General features: G+C 43.0%; 1 protein-coding gene across 1 annotated transcript in view; it reads right to left on the bottom strand.

The window, feature by feature from the left end:
* The window catches only part of PIAS4 (protein inhibitor of activated STAT 4), a 56757-nt gene extending 38836 nt beyond the window's left edge, over window positions 1-17921 (bottom strand). Inside the window, exons 1-3 of the mRNA XM_036741468.1 lie at window positions 17836-17921; window positions 12283-12706; window positions 50-134 (exon numbers count right to left, since the gene is read on the bottom strand). Coding sequence (XP_036597363.1) covers window positions 50-134; window positions 12283-12706; window positions 17836-17862 — 536 coding nt within the window. The 5' untranslated portion in view covers window positions 17863-17921. The remainder of the gene's footprint in view (window positions 1-49; window positions 135-12282; window positions 12707-17835) is intronic.
* Window positions 17922-19781: the final 1860 nt, after the last annotated feature.

Below are 19781 nucleotides of genomic sequence, written 5' to 3'. Positions count from 1 at the left end.
AAGAGAACCCTAAATGTAGGCATTAAAGTGATGAGTGAGGTAAATGTACCTGGAGTTTCTGATCAGTTCCACTTGTCTCGGCGTCAACGCAAAAATGCATGGGCTCTCCTGCAGCTTCTCACTATTCTGTGGGACTGAAGACAAAGGAAGAAGTTTTATTTTTCAACACCAAGCAGGTTGATAATTAAGTTTCTCTGCACTAAAACTTTTAGATCCTAAAAGAGGAAACAGACTAGGCTGTACACTAGAGAAATAGATGGAGAAGAATCTCAAGACTAACAGGAAAGAAATCAAGGGGGAAAAACCCCAACACTTCCTTATGGCAAACCGGATACATGATGGACACAGTTATTAATGGGTCCTCATTACATTAACAGAAATCTGGTGTGCTAGAAAGGGAGCTTGTTTGTCCTGCAGATTTCTATCCTGGTCGGACCAAAGCTACAACGTCATCTTCAGTTCTATGAGTTACATTTTAAGGACCCTGACAAATTGTAGTGAGTGCAAAGTAAAGTGATCAGGACTCTGAGGCAGGCCTTGGGATCACAGTGTATAAGAATCAGTGAAAGGAGATGGAGAGACTTCCCTTGAAGAAGAGCTGTTGTGGAGAAGGCTCTGAGTGCTGTCATGGAGAAGAGGACCTCTTGTCTACCAGTGCACTGTACACATCTTTTGGCTGTTTTTCTGCCTGCCCACAAAGGGCTAAACTAGATCCCCAAAGTGGAAGACCCAGGGATTTCAGTCAACACAAAGCAGAAATCTTCCTAACACTCAGAGCTAACAATGGAACGGGTTGCCTTGGGGGTAGAGAGAGGTCAAGCAGAGGTTGGATGACTAAACTTTCAGGACTGTGATACAGGGGCCTCTTGCTTCAGGGGTTAGACAGTATGACTACTGACATTCTCTCAATATCCTCATTTTGCCACTGGACCAGCACACATGGCTAAGGGGTTTTGTGCCCTTCAAACCAAGGTTTGGCCTTCAGTCAACTGCAAATTCCTGCAATGTTAAGTCAGGAGAGGGAAGAAAAAAATAAACTTTTTCTGCAGCAACTCAAATCTTTCCCTCAAATAAACAAGCTTGAAGGGATTTTAAGGACCATTTAGTCCAGTCCTCTGATTTTATAAATGAGGAAACTGAAGCCAAGAGAAGTTGTGATTTGTTCAAGGTTACACAATGAGAAAGTAGATGGAGAACCCAGGGCCTCTGACTCTAAATTAAGCTCTTTTTTCATTATCCCATGATACAGGCAATAAAAAACACTGGCCTGGAGTTGAAAAAAAGCAAAGGGGATCCTCAAAGGGCCAGGTATTTTGTATATAGTAGGAAATTAGGCAGTCATCTACAAAATGACAGTGAGAGTTTTGATTCTTCCGGTCTTCTTTCAGCATTATTAAGACTGAAGCAACATCTGCAGATGTTGATTATCAAGAGGACATGGGGGAAAGCAGGAAAGGAGGTGGCACCTACAGGGTCAGGAGAAATGGTAGGGTAGAAGCCAGAGTCAGGTACTGAAAATTGTGAAGGGTAAGGAACTTCATTTCCTCCTCTGAAAGTTTCTTGTTTCTTAGTAACAGCTGAGAACAGAAGGGGAGATATCCAACATTCACCCATAAGCCCACTCAGCTAGCAACTGTTTATGAATTTCATATTTCTAATTTCTACAAGGCTATGAATGCAAGGAAACAACAAAATGACTGACTATTCCCACTCAGAGATCTAAATCACTAAGTCTCCCTGGAAGTTTACTCTTCTGAAGCACATCTGAGGAGTCAAAGCTTGGTCCTAAAGTCTCTTACTCTTCCCTAAAACAAGGAGTCATCAACTAACTGGCTTAAATTTCCTGTAAAATACGATGTCATAAAATCTACTCACAGGGTATCTCAGGATCAAAGAAACACGAGAGCCAGGAGAATCCTCAGACATCATCTAGACCAGAGGTTCTTAACCTTTGTATTATGGACCTTCTGGCAGTCTGGTGAAGTCTTATCAATCCCTCTTCAAAACAATATTTTTAAATGCATAAAACAAAATACACAGAATTACAAAGCTAAGAAACTAATTATATTGAAATACAGTTACCAATTTTTTTTGTTTTCTGTTTTTTCAGTTCATGGACCCCAGGTTAAGATCCCAGAGGCGGGGAGAACCTGTGGCCTCAAGGCTGCAGGTTCCCCACCTGAGACCAATCTGATTTTATAACAGATGATATTAAAGCCAATAGAGGGCGAAAGAGTTTGCTAGCAGTCACACAGCAAGTCTGGGGAAGATGTCTGAATCTAAGAGCCAGAAGTCAGGTCTTGTACCAAACCAGTGACCTTTCTACAATATGGCAGTGAGAAGTCCCAGAAAGCCAGGTTATTTGTTTTTATCTCCTGACAGTCCCCAACCTCATATAGATACTATTCTAGATTGGAGTCCCAAACATTTTTGAGGAAAGAAGCTGCTTGTATTTCCCTGAAGCCTTAAGATCTTCAAAGGGTATTGACAAAAAAAATCAAGTATGGGGCTTGTAGGTAGCTGTTACTGCCTTTAGCAACATCCCTAAAGTACACAGGCCATAGCTGTCATCTAGCTATCAAATCAATGGAGACTTCAGTTTCCTGGATCTAGCGTTCAATAAATTTGCTACCAGAGTACTCAATATATACAAGGCATGCAGGAGACAAGAAGCCTAGGATGGATTCTCAGTGTTGCAAATACGCTAACATTTTTTAAAATGTTTGTTTCCTAAAATGTACTTCCCCCTTTCTTTTTTATTGTTATATGGGATAGCAAGAGGAGAATATAGATGAGGTAAAAACAAAGGATATCAATAATTTTTTAAAAAATGTGTTTCTAAGAATGCACTCTAATTGGAGATGGAAGCAAAAACACAAAGGAATATCCCTGATTTATCATATAACAGACAAAAGGCGTGGTACAGACAGTAAACACCACAGGCATTCAGAGGAAGAAGACAGTACTTCAGAATGCAATGGTCAGGGAAAGATGAATGATGTACATCAGACCTAAAAAGATGATTCAGGCTCAGATTGGATCTAGGGCTGGAAAGGACCAAAGAAATAATCTAGCCTAACCCTGAAAGCATTTCTAGCAGGGAGAATAGGGTGAAAAAAGACACAGAGGAAGGAAAGCTGTGTGACAGAATAGTGAGATAAGCCTGGAAAGTAGGGTAGAGACTGCAGAAGGCCTTGAAATCAGTCTGAAGAGTTAAGGCTTGAACCAACAGAGCTTTGTATTTCTCTGATTATACTTTTACACATCAAATCTTGTACTACAGTGTCATACCTGACATCTCTCCTATTATAAACTGGCTGAGGCCATGGGCCATCACAACATCTTTTTCAGTGCTCGATAATATCCATTGAATGAACAAATGATCTTGAACAGGCTCATGGCATGATAAGTTATTTAAAAAGATGAATGTGGCAGACTTCTGTTATCGCCAATAGAGAAGTGACTGGGAGCCGAACCATGGGAGGACAGAGCCTAAACTGTTTCCCAGGTGTTAATGGCTCAGTACACGGTGCTAAAAGTAAAAGTGTTGGTGTCAGGAAGACATGGGGAAAGGGAGGAGAGGAGGTAGCACTGCCAGGTCAGAGAAATGGTAGGGTAGGTCTGAGGGTCTTAAGAGTCAGAAATTGGTAACAGAGTCACATGGGCAGAAATGTAAAGTGGCATCATTTCCATTCATCTAAGTTTTTGCATCACATACAATTCTCACTCTATTCTTCCCCTAATCCCTTGCCAGGGTTCATCCCTTTTGAGGGGGAAAAAAGTTCAGCAAATCAATGTATTGAAAACTTTCGACATTCTATATCCAGTGTTCCATATGGCAAAGAAGGAGATGTCTTCTTATATCTCTTCATTGGGGCCAATCTTGGTCATAATTTCAAAGCATTAATTTTCTCTTATTCTATTGTTGCTCTTTCATTTACATTCTTGACGTCATTGCATAAATTGTTTTCCTGGTTCTGCTTATTTCACTTTGTCTTACCAGGCTCCTCCACATTTTCTTCTTTTGGTCATTTCTTACGGTGCAGTAATAATACACTGACGTACCATAATTTGTTCCCCTAACTGATGGGTACCCACTGCTTACAGTTTTTTTGCTATAACAAAAAAGGGCTGCTAGAAAGATTTTGGTACATACAGGTCTTTTCTCTCTTGGGGGGAGGAGGGGAAGTACAGACCTTGTAGTAGTACCACTGGGTCAGAGGGTATGTACAGTTTAGTGACGGTCGGGATATGGTTCCAATGTGCCTTCCATAATGGTTGAATGGTTGGGTCAATTCTCAGCTTCTTCAACAGGGATATTAGCATGCCCATCATTCCAGAGCTCCTTTATCTTTGCCAATCAGATTCTGGGTATGAGATAGAACCTCAGAGTTGTTTTAGTTTGCATTTCTCAGTGATCTGGAGTATTTTTTTCATATGGTTGTTAATAGTACATTAATATTCCATTACATTCAGGTACCATAATTTAAAAAACATTTATTACCTATTTTTTTGTGTGTGTTTTTTTGCTACTACAAAAAGAGACTCTATAAATAGTTTGGTGTATGTGAGGACTTTCTTTTTCTCATTAACCTCCCTGGAGTATACGCCTACTAGTGAAAACTCTGGGTCAAAGGGTACAGACACTTTAATCACCCTCTTTGCATAATCCCAAACTTTTCCAGAATGGCCCAATTCATAGCGCCACCAACAACACATTTAGTGTACCCCTCTTTCTATCCTTGCAATACTGACTATTCTGGGGGACTATTTTTAACTGGACCTCAACATGAAAAAGTGAGAATTGCTCAGTTTCCTTTCAATAACACTCTAGGCTCAACTACTTGGAAACAGGGACAATAAGTTGAAGTCATAGGGAAGAAGGTTTGGGCATCACACGAAGAAAAACTTCCTAACAATTAAACATTTACCAAGCATCTACCTGTGGGTAAGGCACAGTGCTAATTATCAGGGCTACAAAGATGAAAACTGCGAACACTCCATGCTCTTACAGCGGAATAACAATTAAATAACAATTCTTAACGATCAGAACTGTCCCAAAGTTGAACAGGGTGTTTCACACGTATTAAATTGCCTAAGCTTGGAAGTCTTTCGTGGAAGCTGGCTGATGATTTGGTGAGCATATTGTAGAGAGATTCCTGCTCAGGTACAGGTCAGCCTAGATACCTCTGTGGTCCTTGCCAACTCTATTTTCCAGGCATCGGCAATTTTTCTCTTTGTGTTACTCTAGATCACCACCTATGATTTTTTCTTTCGGTACTGTTTCTTAAATTCTGCCTGCCTTTCCATTGCCAAGATCCTTAGCTAGGCCCTAGTCACTTATTGTTTATAGGGTGATCTTCTTCCAGATTTCCCCACTAGCTTCTCTCCCTATAAATAATTTTTATACGATTTTAACAGGCTTTTGTTTGGATATTTCTTCAGTCTTTTCAATCCCCTCCTCAAACTACATATCCCAACCATTGGACAAGGTCCCTGGACTCCTGAAATCAAGTTCTGAGATGCCCACTCATTTGACCTCCTCTCTACTACCCTAATGAGGTAAAACTTTTACTTGCCTGCAAACATCAATGTCCAGCTTCCCATCTTGGAACTCAAATTCAGGGTTCTGATCCTTTAAAAAAATGTTGGTTAAAAATCCAGGAATTTTTTTTATGAACTACAATAGTTTGGAGAGAATGTACAAATTCACATTCCTAACTGAAACATTTTAAAGTACCTACTGTGTGAACTATATAAAGAATACGTGGTTTTTGACCTCAAGAACTTAGTAGAGGATAAGATATATTACAAAAGCAGAATTTCAAAATATGTTAGAAAGACAAAAATAAAGGGCTCTTGGGTGTCAAAAAAAAAAAAAAAGTGAGAGGATACCTGCAACTTGAGGGGAAAGGATATCAAGATGGTGTCAGAACACACTGGAGGAGGCTTCATGGAACTGCCAACTGGGCCTTAGACGATGAGGCTTCAAACCTCCTTTTCCTGCTAAAAGGTCTTCCTAATCTTCATTTATCTAAACCTTATGAATTCTCAAAGTCCAGCAAGTCCCACCGCCTCTGTGAAGTTTTCTCTGACCACATTCCTCCCAAACTTCCTTGACAGCTTCTGGGGTTGCTCTCCGGGAGCAGCATATGAAAGGCAGCACGGTAAAGTGGACTAGACACTTCCTTTAGAGTCAGAGGACGAGGGGGCTCAAATTCTAGTTCTGCTCCTAAAAGCTATGAAACCCTGGTTAAGTTTACATAGCCTTTCTGAGCATCAGGTTTGTTTGTTTTCATTTATAAAATGAGAAAGTAGGACCCATGGGTCCTATGGTATCTTTCAGCTTTAAATACTACCCTATCTTAATGCATAGGCAGCCAGGTGGCTCAGTGGATAGAGTGCTGCACCTGAAATCAGGAAGGCTCATCTTCCTGAATTCAAATCTGACCCTGGGCAAGTCACTTAAGCCTGTTTGCCTCAGTTTCCTCATCTGTACAAGAATTGGAGAAGAAAATGACAAACCACTCCAGTACCTCCACCAAGAAAACCCTTTTGGGGTCACGAAGAGTCAGACATGACTGAAAAACAACTGATCTTAATGTATATATTTTCTCTTTAAACTAGGATTCTTCCTGAGGGCTTCTCATCTCAGATTTAGCTTCACAGACCTAGGATCCCACCTCATAATAAACTTTTTACTGAATGTCTGTTAATATTCTTCCTACTACTCTATTGATGAGGGCTAATGGAACATAATAGACTAGGAGGTACGGAGATACGGGCTCAAATCCCCATGTGAGTGCTATGTGTTAACCTCTCCTCGTCTTAGGCGACTAAAAGATTGTTTAATTAATAAGTGGATTGCAATGTGTGTTGAGAAAGGGAGTTCCCAGCCCAAATAAAACAAAGGGTCTTTTAGCAAAGGCCTAACCCCGCTCATAGATCCTCCATTCTCTTAACATCTCTTTCTTAAGTCAGGCACCTTAGGGGTGCTGAACATTGGAATGTAAACTCTGATGTGGGACTGAAGTACTAAGGAGAAGAGAAACTGGTTGGATATGTTCAAATTTTAAAACCAGTAGCTGAAGACTCCAGAAGATGGAACTATAAAGTGGAAATGATGATACCGTATCATATTCCATGCTCCCTAAGTACATGCTGAGCTCAAGAAGAAAATACCCTTTGCTCTGTAGTCCCACCCAGCAGGCTGAACCTATTTTGGGTGGGAATAAGATAAATGCTTGAGCTTCTCCAGGGTATTTGATAACGGTTGAAGACACGAGTACTAATTTAGAGAGACCAACTGGGATCAATTAGCAGGCCAAATGCTTATTCTGTGGCAGTAAGGGCCATGAATCAAAATAAATTCTCTTCAAAAGTGATTCTTTTTACATATTTGAGAATAAACAGTACAGTCTGGTTAGCAATTTAAGAGGTTGGGGGCTAGGAGAGAAGAGAAGAAGGCCAATGAAAAATGCAAAGGATGAGCAACTAGGTATTTAAAAGCTGATTTAAAATTTTAAATTGCTGAAAACACTGAATTGTGTAACCCAGGTTCTAGTCAACTCTTGTCACTGACATGTTAGAACACTTTAGTTAAGTCCCTTTGTTTCTTTAAGCCTCAGTTTTTTAATGGGTTAAAGGAGGATGCTAGACTAGATGAACCAAGTTTCCTTTCAGCTCTGTTGTTTTTCGAATCTCTTCTCTCTTGTGGTCTCCCCATCCCCCCAGCATCAAGCACTGCATTCTATTTGATTTATGTTTCCTCTCTGCCAGGACAGTCTCCATCGGGGATCCATCTATGGCGGCCTGCCCTTCAGAAGAACACGACCACTCAGGAGTACTGGATGTTTCACCAGATTGCTAGCAGCAGGCAAGTGCAGAGGAGACAAATGGAAGGCAAAGCCTCTCCTCTCCTCTGTTATTCCAAAAGAACTAATAAAAGGTGCCAATAATGCAGGATGGTGGCTCCAACACCTGATGGCAAAAGATGTTGGGAAACACGCAGGAATACTGCCTCTTATTCAGATCTCTGATAAAAATGGCTTTTTAGTTTTAGAAAAACAGGTACTCTGTGTGTCACATGACCCTATGATTTAAAGCTGGAAGGGACCTTAGAGATCTAATTCAATCTTCTCCCACCCTTTTAAAAGTTTTGATGTCTTTAAAAAATCTCAATCATTTCCACATATAATCCCCCAGGCTTCACCTGGTGAGCCTTTCCTTGTAACAAAGAAAAACTATTAAGCAAAATCAAACTCAGCAGCCATAGCTGAGAACATATGTAACATTCTACAGTGGTAGTCCTCATCAGGGAAAGAGGGAAAGTACATTTTTTCTCTTCTCCACTGGTAATAACATTTAGCTTTCCTGTGTAAATATAATGACCAAGCTTAGCCTATATATTATATATTATATTTTTGGCAGGGCTAGGGGTAAAGGACTATGGATATGGAACACTACATACACTGCCATTCCGCTGATGTGCTTTGTTAGTTCTACTAAACTGCTTCTCCCTCCTCCTGCCTTTATTTTTTGATACAACTCTGGAGAGAATGGAATGAGAAAGGATATATTTGACATGAAGATAATATAAAAGAAAAGATAGCAATAAAATTTAAAACACAACAACGCACAGGGTTCAGTTTCATTTTAGTCCAACCCCTACATTCTACAGATGAAGATTACACAGAGATTATATGGCAGAAACAGGATTCAAACTTTGATTCCAAACTGAGTTCTCCCCCTCTACTACACCATACTGTATTCTTTGCCCATTTTGTTGACTGTCTCCCTAGGAGATTTCTGTTGGTTTTATCTCTTCAAGATCCATCTCAAGGTCAATTCTATGGGGCAAAATTCTCAGCCTACTTCAACCTTCTTTGAAGCCTCAGCTGGAAGGGCAGATTCATTTCACTTGATCTTTGAGAAAAGCAGCTAACTGCTGCTCTAGACTGATTTGGTCTAAGATTGCTGGAACAAAATCCTTTCCTTCAGTTTCTAAACAAGAGGTGGCCTTTCTCCACACCAATCCCTCTACATCTACACTTGATCCCATTGCTCTTCCCATCTTCTCTGGCAGAATACATCATCATAATCACCCCCTATGGAATCTTCAATCCTCACTGAATCCTTCCGTCCTGCTAACGACATCTCTTCCTCAGGAGCCTCCACTCACTCTCTCCTCTCACTTAACTTCTTACAATCTGGCTTCCAACCTTATCATTCCAGCAAAATTCCTCTCTCCAAAGTTACTAATGATCTTTGAGTTGCCAAACCTAAAGGCCTTTTCTCAGTTCTCATTCTCCTTGACTTCTCGGCAGCCACTGACACTGCTGATCATACTCTCCTCAATACTCTCTTCTCCCTGGGTTTTCAGGACACCCCTGTCTCCTGGTTCTCCTCCTACCTATCTGACTGCTCCTTCTCTGTCTCCTCTGCTGGATCCTTTTCCAAAGAGGTCCCACTAACCGTGGGTGTACCACAGAGTTCTATCTTATCTCTTCCCTATACTATCACCAGATTATCTTGGTGATCTTCTTAGCTCCCATGGATTTACTTACTATCCCTAGGATGATTCTGAAATCTATCTATTCTGCCCCAAATTCCAATCCTGAATCTCCAAACTGTTTTTTTCAAATATCTTAAACTCATTTAAGTCCAAAATGGAATTCATTATCTTTTCCCTTAAATTCTACCTCTTCCCTATCACTGTGGAGGGCTACACCATCCTCCCCATCTCTCAGGCTTGTAACCTAGGTGTCAATCTGGAATCCTCACTCTCTCTCACCCCTCATATCTAATCTGTTACCAAGGCCTGTCAATTTCAACTCTGCAACATCTCTCAGATATACCCCCTTCTCTCCTGACACTGCCACCACTGGTGCAGGCCTTCATCACCTCATGCCTGGATTACTGCAATGAATAGCCTGATGGTGGGTCTTCCTACCTCAACTCTTGTCCCCACTCCAATCCATCCTCTATTCAGCCATTAAAGTGCAGGTCTGACTATGTCACCCCATGACTCAATAAACTCTACTGGCTCCCTATTGACTTCGTGATCAAATACAAAATGCTGTTTGGCACTCAAAGAACTTTATAACCTAGCCCCCTACCTTTATATCCTAGCCCAAACCTGTATTTCCAGCCTTATTGGACATGACTCCCCCTCCTGCATGCTGTGATCTGGCTTCTCTGCCCTCATAACCTGTCACTCTATCTCCACTGCACTGACCACCCACCACCATGCCTGGAATTCACTCCTTCCTAACATGTGACTCAAAGTTCTTCTTTCCCTTTAAGATGCAGCTCAAGTACTGTCTTCTATATGAAGCCTTTCCTGATCCCCAACTGCTGACAGTGGTGCCCTCCCTCCTGAACTACCTTGTATTTAATTACTTTGTTTTTATTCATTTTACATTTATGCTTTATACACTTCTACATGTTCTTGTCTCTTCCATTAGAATTTAAGTTCTTTCATTTTTCATACTTGTGTCCCCAGCACACAGCACAATGCCTGGCACACAGAAAGCACTTATAAAAATACTTGCTGTTAACCGATGTTAAAACAAGGGTGTATAGGTTTTAGGGAGAAGTGAAGAATTTTTTTTGAACCAGAAGTATAATTCTCAATATAGACCGGAGACTCCATCTTCCCAGAGATGGTGGGGCAGGGATCCCTTCAAAGGTAGCAAAAAGGGATGCACTGGGGTAGGATAACTCCATGGGTTTGTAGGCTCTGCTGCTAAGGAGCTGAACATTTTTCCAAGTACTATAGACAGCCCTGCCTGAATCAAGTTCAAATTTACCACCAATATGTTTAATTCAGTCTAGTGGTTTCTCTTTTGTGTAAGCCCACCTTCAGAGTTATCTTGCTCTTTCATCAACTCAAGCCTTTTAAGAAAAATATGTACTATTTTCAAATTCTGCCAGCCTAAGACTGAGTAAGAGAAACAGGGATGATAAATTCCCTCTTCCCTATAATTTGAAAGTGCTCAAATTCTGAATCAAATCATCTTTAAAGTAGTGAACTAAACAAAATTTTGTCCTTTGCATAAGGTGGGGTGACAGGGAAGGCCTTATTAAAAAAAGCTTTCCCCAATACAACAACTGTGTGTTTGAAAATTAGGAAAGTACAGGAAAAATTATGGAAAGCAGAAGAAAAATTTAAGAAAAAGAAGGTTCAGTGAGTCCTTTCAGTTTAAATATGGCAACAAACTAGTATTTTGAACCAATCTGTTTTAGGCCAGCTGGGTCATAGCATACCAAACCAAAATTTATGAGAGCAAACACTACATTCAAAGACTGATTCTACTCTCCTTCCATTGTGAGTCAATTACTTCCTTCTTTCATGTTCACTCAAAACCCATATCCCATCTTAAAAATTATTACACCGGTACACTCAGTTTAGAGAGTGAGGGGACATAGGGACTCAGACACATATGTATATTTTTCTCACTGACCAATGATATGAAGTCCTAGATTCTGTTTAATATCATCCATTCTTCACTTAAAAGTTTGTGAGAGAAAAAGTGTTCATAATTTATCCTTTTATTTCTATCATACCAGTTTCTAATGACAGTTAGCCAATTGGCAGTTGGGAAACTAAGAGCTGGAAGACTAGCAATGTTATTCAAGGGCAACTGTGAGAGGTTTTTTCTTTACCTTTACATTTTTGGTTGCCTAATAGGATATGATGTATGATACAGACAGTGTGAAAAAGTAACAAAGGTAAATAGTATCTAGAACAAGACCAAACGAATCAACAACAATGACAACAAAAAGAAAGGTTCTGGATTTTGAAGAGACTACAGCAGGTGATAAATTTTGACAACTTTAAAAAGTGATGTGGAAAAATTCTGACCTCCCCCCTTCCCCCCGCTTTTTTTTCTCAAGAGCTGGTGAGGCAGAACAACTGCTACTGTGCCCACTCTGGAGGCAGGTGGCAGTTCTTATACAGTGTAGGCAACCAACCCACATACTACTGAAAATAGGTTTGTGAGGCCAAAGGTTGCCAACCCTTGGACCAAAGCTGGAAAAGGAAGATCTGAGGCCTACATATGAACATTTGCAGAAGGCCATTACCTGATTTCATCTCACTGTAGGACAAAGATGCCTTCAAGAGTGCAGAGAGGTCCTGTTCTGGACAAGGCAAGCCCATAGGTAGTTTGAACACAAAGGACCTTAAAGTTTAATTCTTAAAATGTTTGTTTTTAAGCACAGACACACATTCTCCATGCATATCACAGGCTCAAAGCCTGCCTCACTCAAAAGACTCACCTAACTCTGTTGGCTTCAGCAATTCATCCAAGATATTAAAGAAGGGCAGTTTCACCAAGCGGACTTCTGGCTTGACAACTTTAGAGGGTAATCGTCCAAGTCCATTTAGGTATTTCCCATATAGCACAGGATAGTCAATGTTGGGAGTAGAAATAGAAGTCCTAGGGACAGTGCTTCCCCGGTCATAGGACGAATGTATGGAGAGCGGGTCCAAAGGCCTGTGAGGTTGTACAGGGTCAGAGCTCTTCTTGGCATATCGAGTCTCATAGAGTTCCTTAATTTTCTTGAAGACTTCAGGGCTACAGTCAAACTGGACAAGCTGCAGTGCCCTGGTGACAAGTTCATGTTTAAGTCCACTCTTACTTCGGCCAACAAAACCAAGAAGCATCTGGAGATCGGAGACTCTAAAACTCATCACCATGTTCTAAAGAAGAGCAACCGTGGGGAGAATAAAAGTCTTAAAATTAGGAACAACCAGTGAAACCTAAAAACATTCCTGTAATCTGGTAGGCCAGGTTTCAAAGTGTTGAAGTGAAAAACACTCTCAATGCAACACCTACTCTTCTGAGTTCATCAGACACCCTCATCTAGTCCTATCTTCACCCTCCACTTGTGACAGGAAGTTGTTTAAAAAGCAGGTATCTTTCCATCCCTTGTCCTACCATTTCCTTACTCCAGTCACTAACCCACATCCACACCTTTGCCCAGTCCATCATCTCTACCCTGAGTATATCCCCCATTTCTTCTCCTATCTTCCATGTTCCATCTCAAGAACCCTACCTTCCACTAAATTGTCCCTGACTCCCTCCCCTCTCAGTGATCTCTTCTCTCCTCTGTTTCTTGCTCTCCCTCCCTCTCCCTCCCACATACACACTCTGAACTTATAGCACTTATCCTCTCTGCCTCTGAATAATAGTTGTCTTTGTGTTTAACCGTCTTGTATCCGCAGATACATCTTACATTTATGTAATTTCCACCATACGAAGATCATAGTAGATACTTAATGAATATTATTCATTAGATCACAGTAGTTGCCTTCTGAAAAGAACTGCAGCTATGTACAATGCATATACAACTCTGTGATAGTCCAATGTATAACTGGCATCATCACTCAAAGAGGAAAAAGCATACAAAATCAGATCAGTAGATTGTAACAATTGATGTTGTCATAGAAGCAACTTCCAGTTTTTGGTAAAATGGGGTTGAAGAGTTATTAAATACCGATAGTCAAAGACTATACACACTCTGTAATATTCAAAGTTAGCTATGGGGAATGAAATGTGATAGAAATTTGGAAGAAAATTGAAAACACATGGTAGAGAGGTCAAAGAAGTGGGAATTCAGCTAGATGAGCACAAGAACTCAAAAGAAACACATTACTTTACTAGTACTTTACCATTCTGACTCAATTTTGGTTTGCTGGGAATGTAGGCAATGATGCTTATATAAAGTCAACTCCACCAGAATATTTATTTCCAATTTCTGATTATTTAAATAGACAAGCACAAGCCTGCATTAATACATTTCTACATTTAGTTTAATAAACAGCTTTGTAGTATAACAGAAAGAAGACTGGACCAGGAATCAAGAGACTAGAATTACAGTCTAGGCCTGGGGTAAGGAATTTGCAGCCTTGAGGTCACATGTGGTCCTCTAGGTCCTTGAGTACCGCTTTTTGACTGAGTCCAACTTTTACAGAACAAATCCTTTTATTAAGGGAATTTATTCTGTGAAGTTTGGATTCAATCAAAGGGCCACATTTGAGGATCTAGAGGGCCACACGTGGCCTTAAGGCTGCAGGTTCCTCAACCCTGGTAGATGGTTCTATAGTATCAATACCAATGCAAAAAATCTGTTCAAGATATTGCCTACAGTTCTTCAGTTTCAAAGAGTTATGAGGAGGAAAATACTTTGTAAATCTTAAAAGCACTAGGTAAATGAAGTTTTGAGGTATGTGAAACTAAAAAGGAGCAATTTAAAATAGGTTTTATGTTCTAATTCTCTATGAGAGGTCTTAACTTGTGGTCTAACTTTTTTTTTTTACATTTTGATAATTGTATTTTAATATATCTGACTTCTTTTGTAATCCTAGTGTGTTACTTTATACATTTAAAAACACTGTTCTAAGAACGACTCTAAACATCATTCTAAGGACTCATAGGTTTCACCAGGCTGCCAAAGGGGCTCATGACACAAAAAAGGTTAAAAGTCCCTGTTCTAAATTGTCGACTCTGGTCCAGTTACCTGAAATCCTGTATCCCTCAAATGGGTAGGACACTTATGGACAAGTAGAACTGACCACTAGTGGTTATCTGTGGAGGTAGCTACAAAGAAATATTCAAAGTACTGAAATACTCAAAAGACATAATCAAGTATGTCGCTAACTCACATCTGAATACGGAGAACACCACATCGATAATACCAGGCAGATGGATAATGTAACACAAAGGTTTCCAACTCTGTATGCCTTCCCCAAACTGCTTATAGGTAAGAACAGGCCTCTTGAAACGGACCCAAGGTCTTAGAGAGAAAGGGCTATGTCATGTTGAAGGTGGAGTAGCAACAAACGGAGACTGGCCCTTTGCTTATTGAGTATGAAAAAGGATTCCAAACGAAATTATATGAGCTGCAAGCCTTAAAGAATAAAATAAGCATATCCTATTATTGATATTGTCCAGACACTCTCAAAAGGGCCTGCCTATCAACCCAGACCAAAATAAAAGAGTTCCCAATGATGATCCTGGAAGATCTTAAATCTCCCTTGCTCAAGAAGCCTCAGTAGCTCTCCACTGCCTCCAGAATAAAATATCAACTGTTTGACATTTAAAGGCCTGAACCATTTAGCTCCAATTTACCTTTTCAGACATTTCATATTATTCCCCTTTATGCACTATACATTCCAGCCAAACTGGCCTTTTCGCTGTTTCCTAAACAACATTCTGTCCCACTGGTGCCTCTTCTCCACGCCTAGAACATTCCCCTCCTCACCTTCCTTTCCTGAAATTCCTAGGTCCACTAAAGGCCCATGGGAGGAACTTCCTGATTTCTCCAAATAATTTGGTATCTATTTATCCCTGTGCTTATCTATTTCTCTCAGTAGAATAGAAGCTTCTTAAGAGCAGATTTCTGGATCCCCATTGCCTAAGAGTAGTAGTTCAGTAATCAACAAGGATTTATCAACCACCTACAATGTGCCAGGCAATGAATTGGGCACCAAGGGATACAAAAAGTCAGCTGCTGCCCTCATGGAGCTTAAATTCTATTGCAGAAACAACATATCCACATAAAAGGTATCTGGGAAGGAAGAGAGAATATACTAATGTTTGAACTGAGTCCTAAAGAAAGCAGTAGTTAAGGAAGGGGTATGTTCCAGGTATGGAGACAGCCCCAAGCGTATAGTAGAAGGTGCATAATAAATACTTCTTGAATTCAACTGTTGATTATTATATAATCTTTCCTCAATAGCTACTACTACAACCCAGTCTTCCTCCAGACATAGGGAAGATGGGGGAAGAAAGTGAGGAGGGAAAAATGACAAAAAAAAACCACAATCACCTGCAAAGGGAAAAAAATCCACCCCCATTCCCGTTATAAATCATTTCTGGCTCTGGCTAGTCCACATCAAAAGCATCAGAAAACCCTGCACAGTGTAACTGCACTACAGGTAAATAGCCTAATCTTAAAATTCATTCCCTACCTTGTCAGTTCTTTATTTTCTTTGATACACAGTACTCCTCCCATAGCCTGAATTTCAGCCTCCATTGGTCCAATAGCAAACCAAATCTCACACTGGACAACAGAACTTATAAAGCATTCTCTCCTAGGCTTTTTTTTTTTTTGGAGGGGGGGGGGAGAAAAGGAGTTTAACGTAACCCTAAATCCTCTTTGGACATTATAACACCACTTTTTTGTGCTCCATATAGGAAAAATTTAGAAGTCTGATCCTGATCTGTAAAAATATTCAATACAATAAATATTAAATAATTATGAGCTAGGGAAGTAACAATGAAGTGAATAGAAAGGAAGCTTTGAAATAGGGAGAGCTAGGTTCAACTAAGTGCCCCAGGCAAACTCTTAAATATTTAAGACAGCTTTGTTAAATTCAAATAGAAATGTATCCCAGGAGGCCACAAAATGACTTGGAAAACCACTAATTAATATTATCTATTTTGTACTGTATTTTTATTAATTTTGTCAAACATTTCCCAATTACATTTTAGTCTGGTAAGGAACATACTTTTCAGTTTTCTGCTTGTCTGACATCTTTGCTAAGTTATAGATACAGCAGTTCTACTTTGGTTTTCACAAACCTATAAAACTGAAGGTACCCAGGGGACAAAAAAAAAAGAAATACAATGATAGCTAGGTAGTGTAGGCCATCGCTCAAAAACTAAGAGAGATATAAACATATTTTTAAAAGTTCCTGCCCCCCTCAAGAGTTTATAATTTAGTAGAACGTGAGAGAAATCCAGTATGCATTATCTCGATGTGAGGGGAAGGAGAAATGGAGTGGGTGGGGGGAGCGGAAGGAATCAGAAGCATAAGCTCCCAAACTTCACACTCAACATTAAAATTTATCAAACAACCCTCGTCTGACCCAACAACTCTCTCCCAACGGATTGAAAGCAGTTAGGGGGTACACCAAGAGTGATGATGCCCTAGGGACAGAAGGTAGGTGAAGTAACCTCTTCCCCCCCCCCCCACCCTGGGAGCAACTGGTTCCAAGAAATAGAAAGCATCTTGTTCAAGAAAATAAGGACTAAGAGGAAGAAGTCAGCCCAGGAAATGGGGGAACCTGTCTAGGAGAGAAGAGCAAGCCTCCCAAATAAGATACAACCTGTTCCTGGAAAGGACCAGATTTGAAGGGAGAAGATTAGGGAATGGGATGCAACCAGTCCCAGGAGAATGGGGGGCGGGGAGGAAGGGTTGTATGACCCCCTCCCAAGTGAAAGGCAATGTTCCAGGAAAAGGGAGGGGTGGTGTCAGAAAACAGTAGGGGAGGGTCAGAAGTAAGGGGTGTCAAATCCTGGACATAGGAAACACCTGTCCCAAGAGGGCAGTTGGGGGTGTCAGGGTGACTAGGGGAGAAAGGAGCAGGTGTCAGGTCGGACGTTGAGTCGGGTGGGGGGGCAGCAGTTGGGGGGGCGAGTGGGGGAGGGGCGAGAGCGGCCAGCCCCTGGAGGGGGAGGGGTTCCTGTTCGGGGCGGGGGAGGGGCGAACTGGGGTCAGGGCGGGGGTAGGGGCCGGCAACTGCGGGGGGAGGGGGTGGCCCCAGGAGGGGAGGAAGCCAGCCGCGGGAAGCGTCGAGCCGGCCACGGCGGGGGAGGGGGCGTCAGCGGTCGCGGCGTCTCGGGCTCCAGGACGGCAGGACGGCCTAGGCAGGCCACCGCCCCGGCGCCCAGAGTCGGGGAGTGGAAGAGGCTCGGGAAGAGTCCAAGACCCAGGCCCGGCCGCCCCCGCGACCCCCGGACCAGCCTCCCTTTGGAGCCTGCCTCCGGCCAGCCCCGCGTCCCACCCCCGTTCCCCCCCCCCCCCAGTCTCTCGCTCACTTACTTTGGCCTCCACCAGCTCCGCCGCCATCTTGGCCACCAGCGTCCCCCGCGCCGGGAGCCCCAGCCGTCGCGTCACGTGACTGCCCGCCGCTCGCGGTCGCGGCAACCAATTAGCACTCACCGCCTCGGCCCCCCCCTACTCCAGCCTTAGCTCTTTCTTCCTTGGGCCCCGCTGGCGTCGGGAACTCGGTCCCTCCCTCCAGCCAATCACCTCAGCCAGAGTCCTCTCTGGGCCCCGCCCACTCGCCCTCCTCCGGTCCCCTGCTGGGTTTCTTAAAGGAGCACCAGAGCCTGCGAGGTGGGGTACCCAGCCGGAGCCCGATGAGGGAGGGGGCGTTTGGCTGGGTACGGCAAGGGAACAATGTATCTCGGGCCGTCCTGGCCCAGCGAGGCCGAGAAGGCGGCAGGGCTCAGCTCGGTGCGTGCAGCACCGCACTGCAGCCGAGCCCCGGCCGGCCACATTCGGGGTGGGCGGGGGAGTATTGCTCGGGGAGGAGAGAACCTCCCGAGGCGGGGCGGTGCGGTATCCATAACGCCGGGCGGCCGGCTGCCCGCTGCCTGCCGCCCCGAGCTCGCGACCCTGCCGATGTCGACACTGCCTGGCAAGAAGCCGGGGAACGCGGGGAGGAAGCCCCAGAGGCTGCGGCCCCGGCGTCTGGGTCGTTCGTGGCCTTTGTTGTCACTTAGTGGGAGATGCCGCTGAGTGCCCAGAGGTTGTTTGGCTCCGCGTAAACCCACGAGGGAATGGGGGAGGAGGGAAAGAGGGAGGGAGCAGAGGAAGGGGCGGGGGTATGCCGGGGAGACGGCCGACGGGAGGGAGTGCGCTGCGCGGAGGAGGAAGTGCTTCCTTGGAGACTCACCCTTTAACTCAGTCCTAGGAAACTGGAGGAGGAGGAGGAGGAGGAGGAGGAGTAAACCGACCTGCTAAGAGGCGGGGCCGAGGGAAGGGAGAGCCTTTTGTTCCGCCGGCCCCGCTGGGGACCATGAGTAAGGGGAGGCTGAACCTGCCCTCCTCCGACCTCGCTCTGATCCAGCCCCACTTTCCCGGGCCCCCTCCAGCCCGCCGGGAGCCTGCAGAGAGCCAAGTGCATCCGGTCCCGACGAGTCCGTCTGCTCTCCTTGTTAGCCAAGGGGCGGCAGTCCTTCCACAATCTACCCCCGAAGCGCTGTTGGAAAGAAAAGGTGTTTTTAAAAGTGCATCTATCTAATTAAGTGATTGGCTCTGGATGAGTACCTCTTCTAGTCCACTATTTTCACCTTACAATTGGAGAAGCTAATGCTAGGCAACAAGCATTTATTAAGCGGCTACTGTGTGCCGGGAACTGTGCAAAGTGCTGGGGATACTGAGAAAGGCAAAACAACAACAATTTTTTAAAGTCCTTGCCCTGAAAGGAGCTTACTATCCATTGGGGGAGAGAGCTTGCAATCGCCTCTGTACAAACAAGCATAGAAAGCAAAATTGAGGGTAATGTCAGAGAGAAGGCAGCTAACATTAAGAAGCATCAGAAAAGGCTTCTTAGAGAAGGTGAAATTTTAGCTGAAGGAAGCCAGGGAAACCTGACGGCCGATTTGAAGAGGGAGAGGTTTCCAGGGATGAGGGAAAGCTAGTACAAACGCAAAGCTAAGTCCTAGAATTAGTCAGCTGGTATTAAGTACCTACTATGTGAGATAAAAATAGAAGAGTCCCTACTCTCAAGAAGCTTCCTGTATAATGGGGAGAGACAACATGCAAACAACTATGTCCCAACAAGCTAGATACAGGATAAATTGGGAGGTGACTTAATGGGGGACAGACAATGAAAGCTCTTGAAGTATTGTCAGAGGAAAAGTAATGAGGCAAGAGAGGGGAAGGTACAAGCCCAAGGTCACACAGTATTAGCATTTAGACGATCCCCTTATAATGCTATCATTTAACACATATATGCGTTATGATAATAGCTAGCATTT

Source organism: Trichosurus vulpecula, chromosome 1 (genome assembly GCF_011100635.1).
Source record: "Trichosurus vulpecula isolate mTriVul1 chromosome 1, mTriVul1.pri, whole genome shotgun sequence".
Taxonomy (NCBI): domain Eukaryota; kingdom Metazoa; phylum Chordata; class Mammalia; order Diprotodontia; family Phalangeridae; genus Trichosurus; species Trichosurus vulpecula.
This window is presented reverse-complemented; position numbering and strand designations above follow the sequence as displayed.